The sequence below is a fragment of the Cervus canadensis genome, chromosome X (assembly GCF_019320065.1).
Source record: "Cervus canadensis isolate Bull #8, Minnesota chromosome X, ASM1932006v1, whole genome shotgun sequence".
NCBI lineage: Eukaryota > Metazoa > Chordata > Mammalia > Artiodactyla > Cervidae > Cervus > Cervus canadensis.
Window position 1 is genome coordinate 145428513 of NC_057419.1, and position 17901 is coordinate 145446413.

Below are 17901 nucleotides of genomic sequence, written 5' to 3' on the forward strand. Positions count from 1 at the left end.
TGAAACAGATCACCAGCCCAGGCGGGATGCATGAGACAAGTGCTCCGGCCTGGTGCACTGGGAAGACCCAGAGGAATCGGGTGGAGAGGGAGGTGGGAGGGGGGATCGGGATTGGGAATAAAGACCTGCCCTCTGTAGTTGAAATAAAAAAAAAAAAAAGAAGTATAGAGTTGCTGTAAAAATTAAAAAAAAAAAAAAGTCAATAAAACCAAGAATTTGTTCTTTGAAAGGGTATAGAAAATTGACAAACCTCTGACCAAGCTCATCAAGAAGAAAAGAGAGAAAATAAATAGACAAAATAAGAAATGAAAGAGGAAAAACTATATGATTCATACTGCAGAAATACAAAAAAAAAAACAAACCATAAGAGAATACTATGAGCAATTATATGCCAATGAATTTGACAACCTAGATGAAATGGACAATTTTTTAGAAATACAGCCCACCAAAACTGAATCAAGAAGAAATAGAAAAAAAAATAGACAACTTGAAAAGACCAATCATCAGAAATGAAATAGAATCTATAATAAAAACAAATCCAAAACACTCCCTACAAACAAAAGTCCAGGACCAGATGGCTTCATAGGTGAGTTCTACCAAATATGCAAAGAAGCACTTATACTGATCCTTCTCAAAGTTTTCCAAAAGACAAGAGGATGGAACACTTCCAAAATCATTTTATGAAGCCACCATCACCCTGATACTGAAACTAGACAAAGACACTACCAAAAAAGAAACAGTCCAATATCTTTGATGACTATAGATGCAAAAATTCTCAACTAAGTATTAGCTAACTGAATCCAGCAACACAAAAAGAAAAATCATACACCATGACCAAGTTGGATTCATCCCAGGGTCACAAAGATGGTTCAGTATGCACAAATCAATCAGTGTGATACACCATATCAACAAAGGACAAAAACCACATGATCATTTCAATAGATGCAGAAAAAAGTGAAATAAAATTCAACATCCATTTATGATTAAAACTCTTACCAATGTGGGTATAGAGGGAACATACCTTAACATAATAAAAGGTATTTGTGACAAACCCACAGCTAATCTAATACTCAATGGTGAAAAGTTGAAAGCCTTCCCACTAAAATTTGAAACAAGAAAAGGAAACCCTCTTACTTTTCTTCAACATTATATTTGAATTCCTAGCCACAGCAATTAGATAAGAGAAAAAAAAAAGGTATTCAAATTGGTAAGGAAGTGGGTAAAACTGCCATTGTATATAGATGACATGATATATATATATATATATATATATATATATATATATATATATGCAGAAAATCCTAAAGAGTCCACACAAAAACTACTAGAACTGATCAACAAATTCAGCAAGGTAGCAGGATTTAAGATTAACATAACAGAAATCAGTTGCAGGGGGTGGAGGAGGGAGTGGGGCAGGGTAGGGGAAGAAACTGTTTGCATTTCTTTACACTAACAATGAAATATCAGAAAGGGAAGGTAAACAATCTGTTTTAAAATTACACTAAAAAATACTTAGGAATAAACCTGACCCAGGAAGTGAAAGACATATGCTGAGTACTAAAAGAACATTCTTTTAGTTCTGCTTCCCTGGTGGCTCAGTGATAAAGAATTCCCTTGCAATGCAGGAGCCATAGGAGATGTGGGTTCGATCCCTGGGTCCAGAAGTTCCCCTGGAGGAGGGCATGGCAACCAACTTGAGTACTCTTGCCTGAGAATCCCATGGACAGAAGAGCCTGGCGGGCTGCAGTTCATAGGGTCACAAAGAGTTGGACATGACTGAAGTAACTTAGCACAAAAAAACATTAATAGAGGAAATTGAAGATGATTCAAGGAAATGGAAAGATATCCCATGCTCTTGGATTGAAAGAATTGTTAAAATGGCCATACTACCGAAAGGAATCTACAGAGTTAATGTGATCACTATCAAACAAATTACCCATTATATTTTTAACAGAACTAGAACAAATAATCCTAAAATTCATTTGGAACCATAAAAGACTCAGAATTGCCAAAGCAATCCTAAAGAAAAAAAAAAAATGAAGCAGGAAGCATAGCCCTCCCAAACTTGAGACAGTATTACAAAGCTACAGTAGTGAAAACTGCATGATATTGGCACAAAAACAGACATATGGATCAATGGAACAGAATAGCCCATTAAGAACCCACACACCTATGGTCAATTGTGTAAAATGTGTACTCAGTCACTCAGTCGTGTCTGACTTTTTGTGACCCCATGGACTACACAGCCTGCCAGGCTCCTCCGTCTGTGGGATTCTCCAGGCAAGCATACTGGAGTAGGTTGCCATTTCCTTCTCCAGGGGATCTTCCCAACCCAGGGATTGAACCTGGGTCTCCTGTGTCTCCTGCATTGACAGGTGGATTCTTTACCACTGAGCCACCTGGGAAGCCCTAACGGTCAGTTAATTTTCAACAAAGGAGGTAAGAATACACAATGGGGAAAAGACAGTTTCTTCAGGAAGTGGTGCTGGGAAAGCTGAACAGCCACATGTAAATCAATGAAGTTGGAACACACCCTCTTACCATATATAAAAAATAAACTCAAAATGGCTTAAGGACTTAACCATAAAACATGACACCATAAAACTCCTAGAAGAGATCATACGCAAAACATTCTCTGACATTAATTATTTCAATGTTTTCTTAGGTCAGTCTCCCAAGGGAATAGAAATAAAAGCAAAAATAAACAATGGGACCTAATGAAACTTATAAGGTTTTACACAGCAAAGGAAACCATAAAAAAATGAAAACACAACTTACAGACTGGGAGAAAATACTTGAAAATTGTGCAACCAACAAGGGCTTAATTTCCAAAATATACAAACAGTTCATACAACTCAATAAGAAAAAACAAATGTCCCAGTTGAAAAATGGGGAGAAGATATAAAGATCTTCTCCAAAGAAGACATACAGATGCGCAATAGGCACATGAAAACATGATAAAAAAGATGACCAACATTGCTAATTATTAGAGAAATGCCAATCAAAACTACCTTAAGGTACCACCTCACACCAGTCAGAATGGCCATCATTAAAAAGTCTACAAATAACAGGGAATTCCCTGGCATCCCAGTGGTTAGGACTCCACACTTTCCTGCTGAGGGAATGGGTTCAACCCCTGGTTAGGGAACTAAGATCCTGTAAGTCGTACAGCATGGCCAACAAAAAAAAAAGTCACAAATAACAAATGCTGGAGAGGGTGTGTAGAAAAGGGAGCCCTCCTATACTGTTGGTGGAATGAAAGTTGGTACAGCTGCTATGGAAAACAGTATGAGGTTCCTCAAAAAACTAACAATAGAGCTACCATATGATCCAGCAACACTCTTGGGCATATATCTGAAAAATATGACAACTCTACTTTGAAAAGATACAGGTACCCCTATGTTCATAGCAGCACTATTCATGATAGCCAACACGTGGAGACAACCTAAACATCCATTGAATGGATAAAGATGTGATACATATGCAGTGGACTACTACTCAGCAATAAAAAGAAATGGAATTTTGCCATTTGTAGCAACGTGGATGAACCTAGAGATCATCATACTAAGTGAAGGAAGTCAGGAAAAGACAAACACCACTTATATGTAGAATCTAAAATATGGTACAGAGGAACCTATCTGCAAAGCAGGAGACTCATGGACACAAAGAACAGACCTGAGGTTGCCAAGGGTGGGGGATGAGACCGGGAGTTTGGGATTCGGTAGATGCAAAACTATTATATTTATGATGGATAAACAACAAGGTCCTAATGGAACTATAGGAACTATATTCAGTATCCTGTGATAAACCATAAAGGAAAAGAATATGAAAAAGAATGTATATATGTGTATATCTGAATCAGTTTGCTGCACCAGAGAAATTAACACATTGTAAATCAAGCATACTTCAATAAAAATTAAAGAAATAAGAAAAAACTGAGACTAGCCTTGAAAACTCCTTGAGCAGACAAAACCAGTTTAGTCACACAAGCAAGGCTTAATTTAACTTTGGGAGACTAACCTGACCTAGGTCATTTATTGCTTATGCTTCTGAGAATCGTAAGACAAAGTTGAACTGTTTTCCAAGGCTGATATGAGGTAACCACTGACCAATTCCCTACCGTTTAGGAAAATTCTGATAATATAAGCCATCACTGTGAAGAAAAAAAATCACTGCTATCATGCTCTGTAAACTACTTTATAACAGTACACCCCTGGGCCTCATTCCATGTTTTGGTTTAAATGCTCTGTGTTTACAAACTGTCTTTTTGGTGTGTGTGCAATAAATGTTCATTAACTACTACTTTGATGATTAATTGACTTTGTTATTTTTCTATGATTTTTTGGTAAATTATTTATTCATTTATTTAAGTTGTGCTGGGTCTTCATTGTTGTGTGGGCTTTTCTCTAGTTGCGGCAAGCAGGGGCTACTCTCTAGCTGCAGTGCACGAGTTTCTTCTCATTGTGGTGGCTTCTCTCATGGAACACAGGCTCTAGGGCACTTAGGCTTCAGCAGTTGTGGTGCATGTACTTAGTTGCTCCTCAGCACGTGGGATCTTCCGGAATCAGGGCTTGAATCTGCGTCTCTTGCATTGGCAGGTGGATTCTTATCTACCGCACCACCAGGGAAGTCTTTCTGTGATCCTTTGACAAGTCACAAAGATCACCATTGATTGTGACAAGGCACAATTGATTAAATCGTTGGTCATTGGTGATTGAACTTAGTCTTATTCAGCCTCTCACCCTTCTTCCCTCCTTAGAGGTCAGGGTGGGGGTGGAAACTGAAAGTTCCAACCCTCTAACATTGCAGCTTGGTTCCCCTGACAACCAGCCCCCATCCTAAAGTCATCTAGGGGATTTCAAAAGTATCCTCATTAACATAACCAAAGACACTTTGATTGCACTTGTTCAGTCGCTAAGTCCTGTCTGATTTCTCTGTGACCCCATGAACTGCAGCACACCAGGATTCCCTGGTGTGTCTTCCAGAGTTTGCTGAAACTCATGTTCATAGTGTTGGTGATGCCATGCAACTATCTCATCCTCTGATGCCCTCATCTCCTCCTGCCCTCAGTCTTTACAATGAGTCAGCTCTTTGCATCAGATGGCCAAAGTATTGGAGCTTCAGCATCAGTCCTTCCAATGCATATTCAGGGTTGATTTCTTTTAGGATGGACTGATTTGATCTCTTTGCAGTCCAAGGGACTCTCAAGAGTCTTCTCCCCCAGCACAGTTTGAAAGCATCAATTCTTCAGTGCTCAGCCTTCTTTATGGTCCAACTCTCACATCTGTACATGATTACTGGAAAAACCATAGCTTTGACTATACAGAGCTTTGTTGGCAAAGTGACGTCCCTGCTTTTTGATACACTCTCTAGGTTTGTCATAGCTTTTCTTGCAAAGAGCAAGTGTCCTTTAATTTCATGGCTGCAGTGCTGTCCTTAGTGACTCTGGAGCCCAAGAAAAGAAAATCTGTCACTGTTTCTCTTCCCCATCTATTTGCCATGAAATGTTGGAACTGGATGCCATGATCTTAGTTTTTTGAATGTTGAGTTTTAAGCCAGCTTTTTTCAATCTCCTCTTTCACCCTCATCAAGAGGCTCCTTAGTTCCTCTTTGCTTTCCCTGATTGCACTTATCACTTAGGAAATTCTAAGAGTTTTAGGAGCACAGTGCCAGGAATGGAGATAAAGACCAAATATATATTTTGTTATAAAGAAAGCAGCTCTTTTGCCCTTTTCCTATTTGCCCATTTCTGGTTCCCCTGTAACCTTAAAAGAACCTGATCATAGGAATGAGATCACCAGGCAATTTAAGCAAACTCCTGACTTATGTTCTCCTGAATGCACACCATGCCTCGCCTAACATGTTGATTCTTTTCCTAGACAGAAGTAAGTAGGCCTCCGCCCCCAGTAGCCCTCATAAGTAATCCTGCCAGCAAGATAACATCTGAAGAGTCAGCTAGTCTGCACACAAAGGAGAAGGATGCAGAAGCCAACCTCCTGCTTCAATGATTCCCTGAGATTCTTCCTCCTTTTCCCTTTAAAAACTGTCATGGCTGATCATAATCTTCAGAATTGGAGTGAGGACAAGAGTACACCTCCTCTCCAGCTTGCCTGCTTTTCTACTGACACTTGACCCTCCATTGCCGCCTTTCGAACAAGCAGTCAAATCTGCCTTTAGTAACAAGAAAGCAAAATATCACATATACCAAACCAAAAATGTTCACTGAAAAGATTTATTTTAGCAGCTCAGTTTTATCACATTCTACACATTTGTTCAATATATTTATATTTGTTCTGCATAGATGGCATATTAACTTTTATAGTTGACTTTTTCATTGGATATTTGCTGCTACCTGGCCTGAAGAAAGAGTCAGGAGGATAAATAAAACCCGCATGGTGGAAACGTAGAGCAGCGTTTCGGTTCTCAGCAGAACTTTACTGTGGTGTGCGCTTCAGCGTCTGCTTTTCTTCCTCTTCTTTCTCAAATCCTGAGCAGACGAGAGATCTTCCCTTGGGATATCGAGCACAACACTTACGCAGTTCTTCGATGACAGCCTGACACTTAGATTCCATGTAGTTGTTGGCTGAAAGACAGACAGGCAGACCCTAGTCATGATCTCATAGGACTCAGGCACAGGGACGTTGAGACCTGAACTTCCCAGTCCTTTTCACCTTAATGTACCTACAGACATGGAAGAAAGAGGATGTAACCACGTCCACTGAATTCTTTCTGATTTAGAGACCCATCGCAGCTTAATAAGGAAGAAAAGTATGATTTACAAAGTGCTCGAAAGATATTTTCACATCTAATTTCTTTTTCCTTAAGGCTGATTACTTTAAGTGCCTTCTTCTAGGGCAGCGGTTTCTAACCTCCTCTCTTTTTTTTTTTGTAGGGAGGAGTCACTAATCCCTTGCACATTAGTTTGCACTCAGTTTAAGGTGGCTGCCAGATGTTCCCAAAGAAACCTTTGCATTAGGGGTTGAGAAACTGCAGCCTCAGGGTTGAATTCTACTCTTTTTAACAGCTGAGCTAAGAATAAATTTATTTGGGGACTTCCCAGGTGGCGCTAGTGGTAAAGAACCCACCAGCCAATGCAGGAGGCATAAGGGATGCAGGTTTGATCCCTGGGTTGGGAAGATCCCCTGGGGAAGGGCATGGCAATCCACTCCAGTATTCTTGCCTGGAGAATCCCCATGGACAGAGGAGCCTGGTGGGCTGTAGTCCATGGGATCGCACAGAGTCAGACATGACTGAAGCGACTTCCCATGCATGAGCTAAGAATGGTTTTTACAGAAGGTTGTAAACACACACCCACACCCACAGCCACACACACCCACCCAAAGTCCTCCTGACCTCCAAAGCCTAAAATGTTTCCTGTTAGGTCCTTTACATAAAACATTTGCATATCCCTGCCAAAGATAGACCCTAAGTCTAGGAGGATTTGATCTAAAGGTTCTAGGTAAGCTGATTGATTTGAGTCCCCCAGTACTAAAATGGGGTGCATGGGGGTTAGTCTGGGATAGGAAAGACAATTCAGATTAGCAAGAGTATGGTTGGGCGGCTAAGTCCAGGTTTAGACCCAGACCAAAGGAGTTCCAATCGTCACTGTGCCCCTTACTAGTTCTGTGACCCTGGACAAGTTACAAAGCTTATATCCATCTCACGGGTGAAAGGATTAAGTCAATGTTATTTAAAGCCCTTTCAATTGCGATTGTCATTCAGCGAGTATTTAATGGTCTCTATTTCAGTCCTTCCAGCTTTCACCGTAGCAAGGGGGTGTAACCAGCTCTAACTTGATGTGTATTCTCCTTTAGCCATATGATGCTAATTCAAATCAGGAAAGAATCAGAATCACCTAAGAATTTATGTGGGAGAAGAAATTGTGAAAAGCATTCTTTGCAGGCAGGCGGGCAGGGGGTGGATGACCTGGGCCCATGGTAATGAAAGCATGGAGTCCTAACCACTGGACTGCCAGGGAATTCCCCTTCCTTTTTTGTCAATTTGGAGAAAGGAAAGAAAAGGATGAATAAAATGGCATTCTTATTTTCCATTAACATTTCAGATTAAAAGATTTTAAAAATATTGCTTTCATCATAAATGGAAAAGTCCAAGAATGAAAGTTAAAGGTCAATGGAAATACACAAACAAGGGTTTTCTTTGGTGGTGAGTCTTTGGGTGAATTCTGAACATTTTCTCCTCTTTTGTTTCTATATTTTCATGGGGATCCATGTCTGTTACTTTAATAATGGGAAAAAAATGATCAAAAAAATCAGTTTTCAAATTCAGATAGCCTTGTAGCTTTCTGCTAGTAATCACTGGCTGATTTAAACTGATAAGAACAGATACTACACTTGATCTTAGCCAAAAGGCCGAGAAGCGGTCACTGGCTGATTCAAAAAACTAAAATCTTCTAGCACTTGGTCCAGCAAAATGGACAAATCATATCAAATATGCCTTAGCTGAAATTAACTTTTGCCTTTAAGTTAGTTGCTGAATCCCAATTGTATTTTCACCCCCACACCTTCTAACCTGATTGCTCTTAAAAAGTGAGTTGTCGGCCACCAAAGTGAGTTTGTAAAGTATGACCAACCCATTTAAAACTAGTCTTTTTTAAAAATGACTTTGCTCAGCTTAGTGATTATCAACTCTGGCTGTGTATTAAAAATTCACCTGGTTAACTATTTCGATTGAGTCCTACCCAGACCCCAGCTGCAGAGAGTGTGATTTAATTGTTCTAGGCAAGTTTTTGAAGTTCTCCAGGTGATTCTAAACGTACAACCAGGATTTGTTAACCCTAAGCTTAGGTCACATTGCTTTATTTTCTGCCATCTTTGTTGATATAATGAGGAAAATCTTGAGGATAAATTAATTACAGAAATATTATATTGTGAGTAGAGTTAGTATTGTCTGCTGATAAAAAGAACATTTGGTCTCTTGTTAGTTCACAGATAAAGTGGAAACATAGAAAAAGCATTTAACGTACTACCTTGTAAACATTTCTGTATTTCACAGGCTTGTTTCTGGCACGGATCCTTCTGCGGCATATCCAGAAAACTAAAATAAGAAAAATTATGTTTATTTTGTTTTTTATACATAAAGACTTTAAACCCCCTCTAGATGGAATTTTCTTCTGAGACAAGCAGTATGCTCTTACAATTGCTGGAAAACAATTACACTAAAACATTCTTCCATTTCAGAGGATGAATATGCTGTATTTGTATAATATTGCATTTGGCTTGGAAGATATAAATAGCTTGAAAAAAACCCTTGAATTCAACTCATCTTGACCACTGTAAACCAACATTGGGCTAGAGGAGCCAGAGCTGCAACCTGACGGCTCTATGACTTACAGAACCACCTTTATAAACGATTTAACTCCTTGAGCCTTTTTCCTAATTATTGATGTGTAAAATAGGGATAATACCTACCTGAAAGCACTGATGGAAGGATTAAATGTCATAAAGGCGATAAACTGCATAGAACAGTGCCTGGAAGGCAGTAAGGACTGAACACATGATCGCTATTATTCCCGAGATTTTTTAACAAGTAAAACCTTACTTTTAATGTACATAAAGTGCTATGAGTATTTTAACTCAGGGAATGTCTTTATCGGGTAGTGAATCAGCAATATTTGGTGCTATTACTACTTCCTGAGAAAGGTGCTAGGTAAGCAGTTAAAATTTTTCTTGGAGTTCTTACAGAAACCAACTTCAGATATTTGAAACCAGAGAATAAACTTAAGTGCCCATGATTCTGATCAGCAACTTCTAATAATGTGAAGACACCATTTCAGAAAGGAAAAAGGCCCAGGAGCCTTGGTAGCTATTTCATGAATGCAAATAATCTCCTTTCTCTCTTTTTTTCCCCTCAGAGCCCCCTAACTTCTCAGTAGATCTGAGTTAGGTCAGTACTGGGATGGGAAACACTGGCGCAAAACCTAGGATATTTACAGGATGGGAGAAGGAAAGGCAGGTGAATTGCTGCAGGGCAAATAAGCGACAAAGAGATGCTGATGCTGCTAGCAGTTGCTCTCTTCTCTCTAAATCAGTACCAAGTCCTTGGTGATCGGGGCATCTGTTCTGTAGCAGGTGCTGACTTTTGTGGGATTCATCAGATCCCAGGTCCAGCGGATGATGTCCGTTAACGGGTCTATGGCAATTTCCAAAGGAGTCAATGGCAAGTTACGTATCCTAACTACGTGCTTGTGTTGGCTTGCTTTCTGCCTGCATAACCCTTCCTCTGCAGTTCCACTTTCCGTGTTCTTCATGGCCCTTTCTAAACTTCTGTGTTCTTGAGCAGTTTTTCACCCCGTGCCCCACCCCACCCCCAGGCCCACAGGTGGGTGCACTGCAGTGGTGAATGTCGTGATTGTCATTTACTGAACAGAACAGTGGAGCATCTCTTCCTAGAATCCCAGCACCTGGGGGGGTGGAAAAGAAAAGATCATTAGCATCACCACGATCAGAGCGAAAAAGAAGCAGCAGGGTAGGGAGGGGGGAGAGAGAGAAAATACATACCCGGTTAATCATCAGGCAAAAGCTTAAGCAACAGCTCCTGTACGCCCCTGACCTGCCAGAAAAAGAAAAGTTTATAGAGTACTCTGTCATAAGAGGCCCAGGACAATGAAAGAAAACATGATTAAGCAACAGGCCTACCATTAAATGATGCTGGATTTGCCACAAGCGAGAGTTGTTGTCCATGTAGCGCTCCTCGGGGTAGAGTTGCCACATGAGAGGTAGCTGGGAGGTGAGAAGGTGGCTTGGCCTGGCTGCATCACCTAAAGGAACCTGAACTTGCTGAACTCGGGCCCTTAGGAAGCTCGTCTCCTGGTGGAGAGAAGCGATCACACAGAAAACCAGAGACTTCAGGATGGTGCGATGGATGTGCTTGAAAGCAAAAAATCGATCAAGAAATCCGCAAAGGAGAAACAATTACCTCTTCCAGGACGGCCACCCACGTGCGCTGGTACTCGTCGCGGTAGACACCCTCTTGGTGAACCCAGAGGCGATCGGGTGGGGCCCCCACATCCTGTCCTGCCATCCTGGGCTTTGGGGTCCAATGCTAGCCCTGCTTTTCTCCAGCTAAGCCTGCAGCACCCGTGCACAGGACACAGGTGTGACTTTGGGGCTTGGATTGAACACACCCATGAGCCAGGGGACCTGGTACTAGCAACCACCAACTAGAAGCCAACCTCTTTGACGCCTACTCGCACTGTCTACACTGAACCCAGGGCATCTGAAGCTCGTGGCTGGTTTGAAACTTGGGGCGGAACCTCGGGTGAGGCTGCTGATGGCGAAGCACTTGAGAACTTGGGCAGGGAAGGGGTTCTGGGGACACGTAGGAACAGCGCTAATGGGAAGCCAGGGGTTGGGGGCTGGTCTCGCAGTCTTTGCATTCCGCAAGCAGCATTGGACAAAATGTAGTGAGCCATGGAGTATGCACAGCAGTGCACAGGACACACTTATTGGGGCAGGAAAGCAGTAGAACAGACACATGCATGCCATCCGTCCCCAAGTAAAAGCCCTTTCCAAGCAGTTTCGATCTTAAAAGGTAAGACTGTGCAGGTCAAATCATGTAATCATGTATGTGGCTTTCTAAATGGCAATCAGAATTTTATTTTAAAGGGCAAACGACCTATTTACCAGTTTTCTTAGAAAGCTTACTTATAGGGGCTAGGCATTTCCAGAAGGCAGTTTTCTTTTTAGGGAAAATATATAAGGTCACATCATGGAATGTTTCAGTTCCAAGAGACTCTGGGATCATGATGGTTCAGAGTTGAGAGACGGCAAATGAGAGTTACCCATCTCAATTCATTCTTATGCTTCAGGTGTCACAGGAGCCCATTCTCCCACAGATGGATGGCTTTACATTCTGTTTTCCCTAGTCAGAAGAGCAGAAAAGCCCACCTGCTCTTTGAGAGGTGTTAAGTGAAGCACACTTTCGGGGCCAACTCTTACATAACACAAACTCAGCTCTACTATGAGGATCCTCTGCCCACTTCTGGATCGGATTTCAGGGTCTCACAATAACTTGACCTGCATTTTGCAGGAATGAACCTTTGGGGGCCAGGTTACAGCATCACAGGGTGGCTTCCCTGGACCTCTACATTGGGCAGGGTGCAGACATGCCATTGGGGAATCCACTCCAAAAAAACAGAGGCCTTCTATTCCCACTGGGTGACCATTAGGTAAGAGAGGGGCTGCAATATGGCTTGGGAGGTTGCTAAACCCTCAAAATGAGATTGTCAAGAGCAAACAAGAAGCCAGAACGTAGGGTGAAGTCTGAGAGGAGAACTGAGATGAACCCAGCCTTCTTTGCCAGAACAAGCTGAGTCTTATTTGTTGTTGTTTTTCCTTAACATTAGTTAAGGAAATTTTTAGTTTACCTTCCTTGTTAGTTTACCTTCACTGAAAGGTACATGGAAATATGTTTGAGAGAGGGAGGAAATGGTTTGATTGGCATGAATGATTTATGAGCAGCACAGTTGCTTTGCCCATTGTACCCTGAGTGGACCTGACTCTGAGCTTATCATACCTTTTGTCTTATGAGTAAGTAAGAAAGTGTTAGTCGCTCAGTCGTGCCCGACTCTGCGACCCCATGGACTGCAGGCCATCAGGCTCCGCTGTCCATGAGATTTTCCAGGCAAGGATACTGGAGTGGGTCATCATGCCTTTCTCCAGGGGATCTTCCCAACCCAGGGATCGAACTTGGGTCTCCTGCATTGCAGACAGATTCTTTACCGACTGAGCTACAAGGAAAGCCCTTTGTCTTACATGACTCTCTTATTTCAAACTCATCAAAGGCAGAACGCCTTCTCCTTAACCAAATCCTGATTTCTCTCGGTGGCAACATAGCCTCTCCTGATCCTGCAGACTCAAAACTTATGACTTTTCCTGTACTTCCTCCTCTTCTTCAGTGGGTACATCCCACCTGTCACCAATGACAACCAGCGCCACTATCACTATTATTTGAGACCAACTTCCCCCCGATAGCAGGTTCATTGTGTCTAGTGCTGTATCCTTGTTCTCCCTGTCCAGTTCAGTTCAGTTGCTCAGTCGTGTCCGACTCTTTGCAACCCCAAGGACGGCAGCACAGCAGGCCTCCCTGTCCATCACCAACTGCCGGAGTCTACCCAAACTCATGTCCATTGAGTTGGTGATGCCATCCAACCATCTCATCCTCTGTCGTCCCCTTCTCCTCCTGCCCTCAAACTTTCCCAGCATCAGGGTCTTTTCCAATGAGTCAGCTCTTCGTTTCAGGTGGCCAAAGTACTGGAGTTTCAGCTTCAACATCAGTCCTTCTAATGGACACCCAGGACTGATCTCCGTTAGAATGGACTGGTTGGATCTCCTTGCAGTCTCCCTGTCCACTCACGTATAATATGCCTTCCCAGTCCTCTCTGCCTATCTCAGTGCTGTGACCACAGAGGGTATGTCTGCCTCCTTGATGAAAACATCTTGCCTCTGATGACTACTGAACATTTATGTTTAAAAGTCACATTTTGGCCACTAATTATAAATTGCTTTGCATTTTGCTCTGCTTATTTCACAAGTCCTGTCCCTGCCCCACCCCAATATAGTATTACAAGCACCTAGACAGAAGGAATAACATAGTACTGGGCAGGACTGGGGCACTGTGAGCCTCAAATACTAGTCAGTGTTCCTGGGCGTGGATGGACATGGTATGCTGAGTAGACAGACAAAAGGCCATATAAACATGGGTAGAGAGTGGTTCATTCTTTGGGTAGATTAGATATCTGTTTGTTATTTTGTTCAAAGCCTTTTTTTCCATTTAGCAGACACAACTATTGTGCCTCTCTTCCCTGCCCCCCACCCCACAGCTTTGGAAAGGAGCGAGCCAAGAAAAGAAAAACAGTAAGTAGGAATGTCAAAAAGAGAGTCAAGTCTGAATTTTGAATACAGAAGAAATCGGTGTGTTCCCCCCACCCGCCTTTAAAGTAGAAACCCAGTGTTGAGGGTTTTAGGGCCATCTCAACTTCACAGGTAGGCCCTGGCAACAACTAACAGATTGTCACACTGACATTTACATGTTTTGAAGGAAAAGCAAACGTTTACTGGTTACCCTGACTTTGAAAGGAGATACTGCCAGCAGAATAGAGGGCCAACCAATTGGATGGGCTAAGTTAGGAAGAATCACTACCAAGGGGCCTGTGAACCTCTGCGAAATATTCTTAGAGGAAGGGCACCACGTGTACCACTGTGGCCCACAGGACAACATGCTGGACATTGGTGGGGTGAGCCTGGGGACAAGCCCCAGCACACAGCCCTGGACTCCCACTCGGAGATGCGTGATGGCCCAGTGGAAGGCAACTGCAGGGATCAAGGGACTGAGAAGCTGCCCTGTGAATGCAAATCAACAAGAACCTCAGCTGAGAAACGCAAAGGCTCAGTGAGAGGGATGAAGAGCAAAGCCCCCAGAATCATCGGAGAAGGCAATGGCACCCCACTCCAGTACTCTTGCCTGGAAAATCCCACAGACGGAGGAGCCTGGTAGGCTGCAGTCGATGGGGTCGCTAAGAGTTGGACATGACTGAGCGACTTTGCTTTCATTTTCACTTTCATGCATTGGAGAAGGAAACGGCAACCCACTCCAGTGTTCTTGCCTGGAGAATCCCAGGGACAGGGGAGCCTGGTGGACTGCCGTCTATGGGGTCGCACAGAGTTGGACAAGACTGAAGTGACTTAGCAGCCCCAGGATCACAGGTTGTATGAACGGAACACAGTCTCCCCAGAGGTGATCCTTGGGACGCTGGCCCCTAACTTTTTCTTGGTCAAGTAAGTTTGGGAATCTTAGGGAAGCATAAAGCACCTAAGGATAATAAAAGCTCTGGCAAGTTACGCAGTCACGAAACTTAAACATTCTCCCCAATTTATCTGACTAGAGAACATTCTTCTCTATATGACACTTGTGCATAAACTTCAGGGCCCTGTGAACTAAGATGAATCTCTGAAAACCTCGAGATAAACTTAGGTACAAAGTGCAAAACAACACACAGAACATAACCCTGTTCCACTCAACTCAAGGAACACTACCAGATGCAAATTCAAGTGGACTCAAACAAGTGTTTACAGGGACTTCCCTGGCAGTCCAGTGGTTAAGAGTCTGTGCTCCCAATTCAGGGTGCATGGGTTCCATCCCTGGTGGGGGAACAAAGGTTCCTGCATGCCTCACAGTGTGGCCAAAAAAAGTGTTTATATTCCTTTATTACCCATGAATGTAGGGCTTCCCAGGTGGCGCTCGTGGTAAAGAATCCACCTGCCAATGCAGGAGACATAAGAGACATGGGTTCGATTCCTGGGTGGGGAAGATCCCCTGGAGGAGAAAATGGCAACCCACTCTAGAATTCTTGCCCTGAAAACTCCATGGGCCGAGGAGCCTGGCAGGCTACAATCCATGGAGTAACAAAGAGTCGGACATGACTGAACGACTGAGCATACCCATGAATACACTAAAAAAGATTGCCCCCATGGGGGTTACCTTGATGGTAACCTGAATATGACCAGGGACCACACTGGCCTAGATAGACTATTTATTAGTAAGGCGGGTTTGTAAACTATTTTAAATAGATGACAGATCACAAAGAAGGACTTCCTTAGGTATGTACGTACAACCATTATTTTTCATGTATAGAATGAATTATTGTCTCTTTTTAAAAATTTATAATTTGGTTTAACTTCCAGGTGTTTGAACAGCTTTCAAACTTGAATCAGTCAAATACACTTATTTTATTTGAAGTGAATTAATAAACTCATCTAATTACAATGAGTGAAGTTATTAATATCAAGAATGCCAGCCCTGGAGTCAGCCTGACCTGTATATGAATGCTGGTTTTGCCACTTCTTAGCTCTGTGACCTCAGATAAGTTAAGCTCTCTACACTCCAGCTTTCTAAAATGTTAAATGAGATAAAGAACATATTGATCATGATTGTCAGCACTTACTTAGCAGTTTCTACATGTCTTATATATATTGACACTTGCCATCTTCACAATGACTCATGAGATACTATGATTACCTTCACTTAAAGATGACGGAAGTAAGGCACAGAGAAGTTAGCTAACTTGCATAAGGTAACACAGCTAGGAAGTTGCAGACGCCGGTTCCAACTTGGGCAGTTTACACATATGAGACATAGAGATGCTTCGTAGTCTAGCACATAGTAAACTTGACATAAATGTTATTTTTTTCTACTCCAATTAAACTTTAGAGCTGTCTAATGCACCCATGAGCATTATAAAAGAGACTGTCAATGTTGAATGTGAGATTGACTAACACCAACCACAGACAAAAGGTGTTTTTCTTCTCTTTTAGTGCTGCCTAAAAGTGGTTATAAACGGAAGAAGTCCCATCAGAAAACATAATAACAACAGCCATTCGTGCACCATCAGCTCAGGGCACACTAGCCGCGAAGAGCAATTGAAAAGAATACATGCTGTAAAATCGAAGCTTAAGAGCAAAATTGGATAGGTCGAGTATAATCGCACACTTGAAATGTCGCCCCTGCTTCATCGTTAGCAAAACGAATAGTGGAAGGATCTGTAATATGATTCTTAAACTTCAGGTAAACAATGGAGGTTGCTGGCATGGATGTTCCTGATAGTTCCACGGGACGTTGGCCCTATTTGTGGGGAGATTGGGGTTGGAACTGACTTGGGAGAAGAGCAAAGCATCAACACGTCCTCCAGCAGCACCCTGGGCGTGTTCCCTTTCCAGTACTGGCCTGTTCGCCTGGCTCCCAGACTACACACGAAACCGGTCAAACCAACAGGCACTGACCGGCCGTAGCGGCAGCACCGCATAGATTGTCTTTGATTTAGACTCATTCGAGAACCTGCGTGTAATTTCTAGCCTTGGCAGTTGGGAGATGCGTACTTTCCCTTATGGCGTGTTTATCACACCTCCAAAGAAAATGACTTTTACGTATAATTTCACCGGGTCTGATATCACCGAGACAAGGCGAGCTGAGGAAACTCGTGCGTATCTGCGGCGATCTGAGACACATCCGACCTCGAATCGAAACTTGAGTTCCCCTTTCCCTTTCCCTGTATCAAACACAGAGATACCTAAAAGCCTTCGGAGAAAGTAGCAGCCACCAAGCTTAGGAGTGATACTTTTCAGATACAGTGTAGCACTGTTTCTGCCAAGAGGTTACTCACATGAATATAGTGTTTCTTGGGCTAATTAATCCGCCTCAAGAGCAGCGAGGCTACAACTTCAGGTCACCCACCCCGGGCCACTCAAGCCGAGATCGGGACGTGAGCCCGGGGCGAGCCGAGGCGCATTCCGAGCCGAGGTCACCGAACCGAAGTTACGGGGCGCGGGCCGGTTACCGGAAGTGGTCCAGTGAAAGAGTGGTCCCAAATTCAGGGCCCCTAACTTGGAAACAAAATAAAAGAACACCTTAACTCGGGACCCAATTTCCAAAGAGTGTCCCCTGGGCGCGAGAAGGCCGGCGGGGGCAGTGATGCCGCTGGCGGGAGGTCCCCGGAGCGTGTAGGCCGCGCACGGCTCTTCTCGGCGGGCGGGCAAAATGGGCGCCGGCGAGCAGGAGGCGCCGGCCCGGCCGTACGCCCGTTCCTCACACACCACGTCCGCCCGCGGCCCGACAGCGCCGCCTCCCTGCCGCCCCCCGAGCCCGGCCCCACGTCCTGCCCGCGGCCGGCCACCGCCCTCCGCCCCGACGGCCACGCCTGCCTCAACCGGCGCGGGCGTTTCCCAGGTGCCGCTGGGCCGGCCCCGCCCCCGCGTCCCAAGCTCCTCCCCCGCGCGCCCGCCCGCCCTGCCCCACGCCCCAGGCCCCGCCTCGCCCCAAGCCCCGCCCCCGCCCTCCCGCCCGCCCACCCGCACCCCAGGCCCGGCTCCCACGTCCCAAGCTCCGCCC

General features: G+C 43.8%; 2 protein-coding genes and 1 pseudogene across 4 annotated transcripts; all 3 read right to left on the minus strand.

The window, feature by feature from the left end:
• Window positions 1-6218: 6218 nt before the first annotated feature.
• On the minus strand, window positions 6219-17250 carry CMC4 (C-X9-C motif containing 4). Of its 3 annotated transcripts, XM_043459198.1 has the most exons (5): window positions 10656-10694; window positions 10518-10569; window positions 10380-10420; window positions 8987-9054; window positions 6219-6583 (listed from the first exon to the last, which is right to left on the minus strand). In XM_043459198.1, the coding sequence occupies exons 3-5, from the start codon at window positions 10397-10399 to the stop codon at window positions 6435-6437; spliced, it is 237 nt and encodes a 78-aa protein (XP_043315133.1). In that variant the 5' UTR covers window positions 10400-10420; window positions 10518-10569; window positions 10656-10694; the 3' UTR covers window positions 6219-6434. The 3 variants fall into 3 exon arrangements, with proteins under 3 accessions (XP_043315133.1, XP_043315134.1, XP_043315132.1); XM_043459199.1 differs by lacking the exons at window positions 10380-10420; window positions 10518-10569; window positions 10656-10694 and adding an exon at window positions 17177-17250; XM_043459197.1 differs by lacking the exons at window positions 10380-10420; window positions 10518-10569; window positions 10656-10694 and adding an exon at window positions 10052-10365.
• On the minus strand, window positions 8219-8381 carry LOC122436232 (annotated as a pseudogene).
• Window positions 10380-17312, minus strand: MTCP1 (mature T cell proliferation 1). Its single transcript, XM_043459196.1, has 5 exons — window positions 17177-17312; window positions 10936-11087; window positions 10656-10826; window positions 10518-10569; window positions 10380-10420 (listed from the first exon to the last, which is right to left on the minus strand). Exons 2-4 carry the CDS (start codon window positions 11038-11040, stop codon window positions 10522-10524), a joined length of 324 nt encoding a protein of 107 aa, XP_043315131.1. The 5' UTR covers window positions 11041-11087; window positions 17177-17312; the 3' UTR covers window positions 10380-10420; window positions 10518-10521.
• Window positions 17313-17901: the final 589 nt, after the last annotated feature.